Here is an 8,899-nt window from a genome sequence, read left to right as displayed (position 1 = left end):
ATGCCTAAAGTTAAAAAGTCTTCCAGATGTATTTTTAATGATTAGTTAATAGTTTTAATTATAGGAATGTTCTGGTTTTGGTTCAGAGTATGTGGTAAGTACTAATTCCATCAGAACACAAAATAGAAAGGAAAAAATATCTTTATAAAGATATATTTTAGACTAGGGCTACTCACACTTCTGTAATAGTACATTCATATTTTATGAGATGGGCTCAATGCTCCAAAAGGCAGCTTAAGACGTGAGAAGTCCAGAAGATTAGGGCTTACTATTCCATTTTTCCCTTCACCATAAATAAATGGTGTTTATTTATGTTAAAAAGGAATCAATTTCTTAATCAGTAGAGAATAAAACAAAGAGTTGTACTTATTTTTTTTTTTAATGTTTATTTATTTTTTTAGATAGAGCGCAAGCCGGGGAGAGGCAGAGAGAAAGGGGGACAGAGGAGCTAAAGCAGGCTCTGGTATGACAGCTGAGAGCCTGATGAGGGGCTTGAACTCTCGAACCATGAGATGATGACCTGAGCCAAAGTCGGATGCTTAACCAACTGAACCACCCAGAAGTCCCAAAGAGTTGTGTCTAAATTCATAAACTGTGGTGAACTATTAACTGTGCTAAAACAAATTTCAGACCCTGAAAAATCCTTCCAAGAATTCTATAAGAAAATCAATGTCCTGTATGAGACCATAAGTAGAAATGAAATATTTATATCATCAGGTAGCCCTTGTATTCATAGATGTTGATATCATCCACAACTAGGAGGTATTATAGAAATAACTATTTTATAAAATCATTTGGCTTATTATAACCTTACTGGCTTACTTTGAGCCAGATTTTTGCTTACTAAGAAACATGGGTGATACACAATATTGTTATGTTCACTTTATGTTAATTTAAGCCTTCTGTAAAAAACAAGCTTTGTATGTAATCTGCCATTTGGAGTCATGTGTTGAAGTTAAGAGTATTATGTAAAATATAGTTCAAGCTGTCTTTCTCAGTCCATTTTGCTGGAAGAATGAAGAAAGGTCAAAATCTTGGGTTGGACAGCAGAAGCAAAGATAGTGTAACCTGAACAAATCCAGTGGGTTAGAATGTTACTAGGTCTGTACTGAAAGTACAGAACTTAAAACATTTCTTGGTATGCTGGTTATAGGTCAAAAGCTTAAGGACAATCTAAAATAAGCCAATCAGTTATACTCTTAACTTTACATTAATATATATGTAATATAAAAAATCCAAACAGCACACACACACACCCCATGTAAAACATTGCTTTAAATTTTAATGTTTATTTCCCCAAGACAGCCTAGCCTGCATTCTACTTGGATAAATTTTACAAGCTAGTTTTCTGCTGCTTCTAGTTTTAAACTTTAACCATGTTTCTGATGACAAGGAATGCTGCAAAAATACTCTAGTTCAACAAAGAGTTATGATCACAAAATAATTTTTATCCATTCTACAGTGTTTCAGAATTACCAGTTGATTTTTAAACACAAAGTAGATATAGATGCTAATGGTGGCTAATCTGGTATGTTTCTTATAGCAAACTGTTGTTCATGCAACACTTGTGCTCAAAGGGGAAGGCACAGGATTTCCTACAATGAGCCACCTTATAAAGAGTTCTTTTTGTACAAATTAATTTATGTCACATTTAATTTAGTGTGCATAACCTCAAAACTGAGGTATTATTCCAATTTATAAAAACCACTTGCATAACTTTTATGCAAGTTTTAAAAATACAAAGTTTTCTCCCTAAAGTGGCTCAAAATAGATTGTTCATGGCTGCCTACATCTAAGATAAAAAGATTCTAAAACAATTGAACAGATTAGGCATATTATTAAAGGTGTTCAAACCATTACTTGATTTGTACATCTACTCAAACCTCTTCATCGGTCTTTATTCAGCAGTACATATGCACCAAATTCCATTTTAGAAGTTTCCATATCATTTTCATAGAAAACAAAGTTTGAAAACAAGTAACATTTAAACACAGCACGGTATTCTACCACAACTGAAACTTTTTTCTTCTTCTTCTTTACAGGACTCAACAAAATCTAAAAATGAACTATGCTGTAGATTTACCTCATGCAAAGATCTTTATGTTATCTCTGAAAATGAAAAGGATGGCTTTTTAAAGCACATTTTACTGTTTTATACTATTATGGTAACTTGTGTACTGCAACACAGTCTATTTTGAGGGAAATTTATGATTTTTTTCATGCAAAAATCTACACAAATTAGTTTTGATGATATGGAAAGCTTTTCATAGCATCAAACATTCATCTGGTGCAAATGCACAGGGAAACCTTCCTGAAAAGTTTTCTGACTTGAGAAGCAACTAAAAAGCCATACTAGGTAAATAAAAACTAAAAAGAAAAAAAAGAGGGGTGGGTGGGAAAAGGGAAGAGGGGGAATAGAAAACACAGGCTGCAGAGTAAACCAATGTCTGCTGCTAAACCGGTCTTTGTTTTCATGTCCAGTGTACATTAACACTTATGATCTCACTTTGATGATTTACTAGGTTTGTTATCAGCCCCCTGAAGGCGAATCAAGCTTGCATGCGTTCACATACAGCACCACAACCATACTCTCGTACACAGTCACTCCAGGGCTAGGAGTCTGCTTCATGAGTGAAGAGCCCTAGATTTGAAAGATGAACCTGACTCCCTATCACTGAGCCAGACATTCATTCAACATTGTCCATTCACACATTGCTTCATAGCAAGGCCTGGGCTCGTTTTCCTTTGACTTATATGGGCATCATATCCTCTTTTATGCTTACAAGGCTTAAAGATGACAGTACTGCACTTTCCCCTCAATTGATACAGAGTAAGTCAATGTTCCTTCTCAGGCACGGAAGATCTGTGACCTGTAGCCCTTTTTACTTTGAACAACCTAAATAAGCATTCATGTAAAGTTTTCGTTACATTTTGCCACTCATTCTCACTCGCACCCACTCGCCATCTTGACCTCATTTGGGCATTTTCTGTGATTCCAAATGAAATCTTCACATTTTCTTTCCCGATTTAATGCAGCAGCAGATCCCATGAGCCAAGCTTGATGGATCAAACCTTTTTATATATATGTATATATATATATATATCTCAGTGCTGCATTGTACCTAACTTCCACAACATCTTTCTAAAACTGGAACCCTTCTGTTGGTACATTGGCAGATGAATTGAAACCAAATGTTCCACCTTGTATTGCCTCTGGAACAAGGCTAGGATCTTCATCAATCTAAAGGAAAAGAAAAAGCAAGTGATAATTAGTTTTAAAGGTTATATAAATAGCATTATAGAAATATTCTTATTTCCCATAAAAGAAGTATGAGAGAGCTGATGAGAGCAAACACTGTCCTATCATCTCTTTAGAAAGCTGAAACATTTTGGGGTGTCTTGGTGGCTCAGAAGGTTGAGCGCCCAACTCCTGATTTTGGCTCAGGTGATGACCTCATGGTTCGTGGGATCAAGCTCTGCTTGGGACTGTCTCTGCCCCTCCCCTGCTCCCACATGTACACACACTCTCTCAAAATAAATAACTTAAGAAAAAAAGAAAAAAAAAGAAAGCATTAACATTGTGTAAAGGCTTTTCCTTAAGGGACATCAGTGTGAGAAAACTTAAGAGAATGTGCAAGATAGGTATTTTCCAAAAGAGTGAAATACAAGGAAGAAATTAAAGATTGTCTTTTAAATCTCAAGCTGAGATGTAGAATTTCCCTTGTACCTGGACAGGTAAAAGTTGATGACTTAATTAAAAAAATTAATGCTATCACTTTTGGAGAGTAAATGTAATCTTTAGTTACTTTTTTACTAGCAGTTGGAGATAAATGACAGAGGCTTAAAACAGTAAAATAACAGCTATGCTATAATGAAAAAATAGTATTCTATATGCTCTATAGCTGAAGGTTTTTTTTTGAAATACCACAAAATCATTGATCTACAGTGCAGTTCCTATAAATATGCAGTTCATCTGAATTATTCTTTTAACAATGTAAGAGAGTAACAAATAACTTCATGTTGAGGTATTAGAAATCATTAAGATCATGTGTATATCTACTTGCAAATTAGTACCTCCAAAAATCCAATTCTAAGACATGTGATACAGAATACCCTTAAGAGAGTACGTTTTTCAGGATTTTATTTCTAATTTATTTAATTGGCATTATATTCTAAAAGGAACTTAACTGGATGATCTGTAGGTAAATAGTCTATACATTTTCTTTTCCAGTACTGTTTTTGTCAGGTTAATGTTCAAACCACATACACTTTTTTTTTTTTTTTTTTAATTTCTGAGAGAGAGAGACAGTGTGAGCAGGGGAGGGTCAGAGAGAGGGAGATACAGAATCTGAAGCAGGCTTCAGGCTCTGAGCTAGCTGTTAGCATACAGCCCGACATGGGGCTCAAACCCACAAACCGTGAGATCATGACCTGAGCTGAAGTTGGACACTCAACTGACTGAGCCGCCCAGGTGCCCCTCAAACCATATACACTTAACAAAATGCTTAATAACACTGAAAAATTTTTTTTTTTGATAATGTTTAAAAGTTTGGGGTATATGACTTATTCTTTGAAAAGTTGAGAATCATCAAAAGATATTCACTGGTGGCTGTATCTAACTAAAAATTTCAAAGGAACAACTGCTTTTAGATTTATTTTTCCAAAGAGGCAGTACTGAAAATAAGTTAATACTTTAATTTCATCTACCATATACTGGCAATATGAAGATACTTTTGTATACTACACCTTACATTATACAGTAACTTAATTTTCTTAATGACTTATTGTTCCCATTTTATCTGTCCTCATATTTATTTTTGGTCACCTACTAAAAATAACAGTGACAATATCTTTAAGTATGGACTAATTATTGTCTTAATGATTATAGAATATACTAGTGTCACTGTTTTGCTTATAAACATGTTATGCTGTTACCTATCTATAAGAATAACAAGTGAAAATAAATTCTGACTTGTCCAATGTCAAAAAAAATCCTTATCATAACTCAATAGCAAAAAGACAACTCAATTAAAAAATGGGCAAAAGACCTGAACAGACATTTCTCCAAAAGAATTATAAAAGGTGAACAGGTACATGAAAAGATGCTCAATATCACTAGTAATAAGGACAATGCAAATTAAGACCACCATGAGGTATTACCTCACATCCATTAAAATAGTCATCACAAAAAAGACAAGAGTTAACAACAAATGCTGGTGTGGATATGGAAAAAGGAAAGCCTTATGCACTGTTGGTGGGCCTATAAACTGGTATAGCCACTATGGAAAACTGTATGGAGGATTCCCTCCCTGCAAAATTAAAAAAAGAACTACCATAAGATTCAGCAATTTCACTTCTAGGAATATATTCAAAGAAAATGAAAACACCATCTCGAAAAGACATCTTCACCCCCATGTTCATAGCATATTATGTAAAACAGCCAAGGCATGGAAATAATCTAAATGTCCATCAACAGATGAAGGGATAAAGAAAATGTGTTATATATACACAACGGAGTATTATTCAGACTAAAAGGAAACCCTGACATTTGCAATAACATGTATAAACACTGAGGGCATTTAATGCTAAGTAAAATAAATTGACAAAGACAAATATTGTATGCCTAACTTATATGTGGAATCTAACAAAACAAAAAACAAGCTCACAGAAAAGATCAAACTTGTGGTCACCAAAGGTGGAGGGTGGAGGAAGAGAAAAGTGGACGAAGGTAGTTGAAAGGTACAAACTTCCAGTTATTAGATTAAAAAAAAAAAAAAAAGATACTTTACAAGCAAACCTTTCTGCATTACTACAAAATAAAAACACCTCATTCTATTTTTAACTATTAATGGCAATAAATTTGTGAAAAAAAATAGAAAAAATTTCTTATCTTTTTTGCTCTTAGAACTAGTACACTTTAAAATATTAAAATATTTGTTTCTGAAAGTGACATTGCTACCACATACTTAATCCCATTCCAAAAAAGTTTATACATGTATGACCTAGTTTACTATATTACTTCTAGATTTATGTTTATACATAAAACTAAGAAAACTATAAAGTTATTAAATACATCGTCTGAAGAGAAGAACTGGTCAATGATCTCATAGGCCAATTTGTAGATGTCTTCATTTTCATGATTTTGAAGCTGTTCAATTTTCTCCAGTCCTGCAATAAATTTTATGAAGTTAAACAATGGTAGTATTTAAAACGCAATAATAAAAAATTACATCACTGCTGGGATCACATAATCTCAAGTTTTGGACAGCAAATCTATGATTTTTAGGAATCTACTGTAAAGGTGGATCTTAAAAATAAAAAGGTTTATGCACAAAGATGCAGCATATTTTTCGTAACAACCTGAGTGTTTAAATGCAGTATATGTGTAAGCAAGAAAAGGGACACCTCTATTCAGCAGAATACTACATAACCAGTATTTATAAGGAATAACAAGATGGATTGCTTTTGTTTGTTACAGGTTAAAAGCAGATTCTTCCTACTTCCTAGCCTCTGTCAAGTTTTTCTAGGGAGTATGTATAAAAACAATGAAAATACTTGTGATTAATAAATATGAATGTTAAGACATCTGTTAAGCATTATAGAAAATGATCAAGATCAACCACAGTATTTAAGGGGAAGGGGAATTTTTCCCTATAAACATTAGTGAGTTTATTAAATCATAGGCAGAAACATTTGTTTTTACAGGAGTTTTGATTTTAAGGCTTCTGAAATAAAGTGAAATTGCCCTTTCATGAGTGTTTTTCCTTTATTCCTTACATGGCAGAAGTTGTTTTGGGCTTATTTCTCTCACTCTACACAACACTTAGTGGGACTGCCCTTCCAGTAAAAAGAATTTAGGCAGGGGGCCTGGCTGGCTCAGTCAGTATAGCATGTGACTCGATCCCAGGGTTGTGGGTTCAAGCCTCACTGCTTATGTATAAAATCTTAAAAAAAAAAAAAAAAAAAATCTGAAAAAAATTTATCTACTAAGATAGGTGAGGACTTGCAAATCTACAACTTCATTTCTTTTCTAAGCTTTAAATGTACAGAATTAGGGGTGCCTGGGTGGCTCGGTCGGTTAAGCTTCCGACTTTGGCTCAAGTCATGATCTCGCGGTTTGTGGGTTTGAGCCCCGTAACACTCCTAACCCCGTAACGGGTTAGGTCCCGTAACACTATTCTCCATCTCCCATTCCTTTTTTTTTTTTTTTTTTTTAATATTTTTATTTATTTCTAGGAGAGAGAGAGAGAAAGAGACAGCGCGAGCAGGGGAGGGTCAGAGAGAGAGGGAGACGCAGACTCTGAAACAGGCTCCAGGCTCTGAGCTGGCAGTCAGCACAGAGCCCGACACGGGGCTCGAACCCACGAACCGCGAGATCGTTACCTAAGCAAAAGTTGGTCGCTTAACCGACTAAGCCACCCAGGCGCCCCACTCTATCTCCCATTCCTAACTTGATAGTTAGGCATTATTTTTCTGTTGCTATATTTGTCACTTTCGTAACTTTAAAAGTGCTTTTCTTATTAAATTGACTTTCAAACCTCTGTCCACTAAGTAAACTAAAGATTTGGTTCTCTACTCTTATAGTTACTTCTCCTTTCATTTACTTCTCAACTTGTTAGAAATGCTTTTCCTTTTATGCTTATCCAGGTTGGTAACATTTACATTTTGTTCCACAGCTACATTTGAGACTTCCATGTCCTATCTAAATGGCAATTCTAAGAGCCAAGACATGCTGTTTACATTCTGGGTGGCTCTGGCACATAGTCACATTTGGGGACTACCATCCTACAGAATAATGAATCTGCTGTGTTACTGGAGGTTCTGTAAAACTGCAGAGGCCTGATGATTGGCTCTATCTACAGCCTTATCTTTAGGCATTGTCTACCCCGTACTTTGTGATTCAGCAACACTGAACTACTTATAATTTGCTGAATGCTAGGTCTCACCTCAGACTTTGCTCATGGTGTTATCTCTGCCTGGAACACCTTTCATCCCTTTTTACTTTATTAATCCTTATTCATCTCTCAAAATCCAGCTCAGGTGTCACTTCCTGCTTCTTCCAGGATGGATAAGGTATTTCATTTTGTTGTACATTTCTATTAGGGTAATTAGCACATTAAATCAGTTCATATTTATCTTCATGACTAGACTATATGCCTTGAGGGTAAGGGCTGTGTCTTGTTTACCACTGTTTTCCCAATACCTTAGCACAGTGCCTGTTCAATGAATGGCAGCAATTCAATTACCTAAGCATATGCAAGAAGCTGAGCAGGACTGTACATATAGAATATAGTATTTACTTGATTATCTAAGGAAAATACAGAAGTGCTACATTAGTCAGAAAATAAAAGTAGTTACAAAAAAAACATTAAAATGTGAAGTAATAGCCTATAACTTACCTCCACATTCTTCTATAAGATTGGCTATGGTTTCTGCCTCATCTTCAGCCATTTTTAATATATTACTTAGTCCATCAAGTACTACTTGCACAACTTGTGCATCTTTTACAGTCAGCAAGTTGCAAAAAGGTGGAATAACATTTTGTTGGATTAGATAGGCCACCTAAAGAATAAAAACACCATGACATAATAATAAGTGAACTTTGTGTACCAAATGATCTCACTGAAATAATTTTGACTTTAAAATTTTGAGTAGGAAACATGACCTCATCTTTCAGGTTATGTTAGACTACACTAGACTATTTTATGACTTTCTTGTTGGATGATTTTATTATTAGATTCTGTCTCTTTTAAATGTAGTGTTTAGTTTTCTTGAGCTTAGAAAAAAAGTGAAAATGAAGGAATCACTCAGCTTCATATGAAACATGTGCCATAAAGAGTACTTTCTTCAAAACCTCTTTCCTCCCCTTTAAGATTAAGAAATTACAAAATTTGGTAAG

The 8,899-nt window shown here is 34.7% G+C and overlaps 1 protein-coding gene across 1 annotated transcript in view; it reads right to left on the bottom strand.

Moving 5' to 3' along the window:
• Positions 1 to 1,262: 1,262 nt before the first annotated feature.
• The window catches only part of KPNA4 (karyopherin subunit alpha 4), a 73,699-nt gene continuing 66,062 nt past the window's right edge, over positions 1,263 to 8,899 (bottom strand). Inside the window, exons 15-17 of the mRNA XM_039241971.1 lie at positions 8,400 to 8,562; positions 6,074 to 6,168; positions 1,263 to 3,241 (exon numbers count right to left, since the gene is read on the bottom strand). Of these exons, the coding sequence (XP_039097902.1) occupies positions 3,143 to 3,241; positions 6,074 to 6,168; positions 8,400 to 8,562 (357 nt within the window). The 3' untranslated portion in view covers positions 1,263 to 3,142. The remainder of the gene's footprint in view (positions 3,242 to 6,073; positions 6,169 to 8,399; positions 8,563 to 8,899) is intronic.

The sequence above is a fragment of the Hyaena hyaena genome, unplaced genomic scaffold (genome assembly GCF_003009895.1).
Source record: "Hyaena hyaena isolate Hyena2069 unplaced genomic scaffold, ASM300989v1 scaffold_203, whole genome shotgun sequence".
Classification (NCBI taxonomy): Eukaryota; Metazoa; Chordata; class Mammalia; order Carnivora; family Hyaenidae; genus Hyaena; species Hyaena hyaena.
Note: the sequence above shows the minus strand (reverse complement) of the source record. Positions and strands in the feature narration are given on the sequence as shown.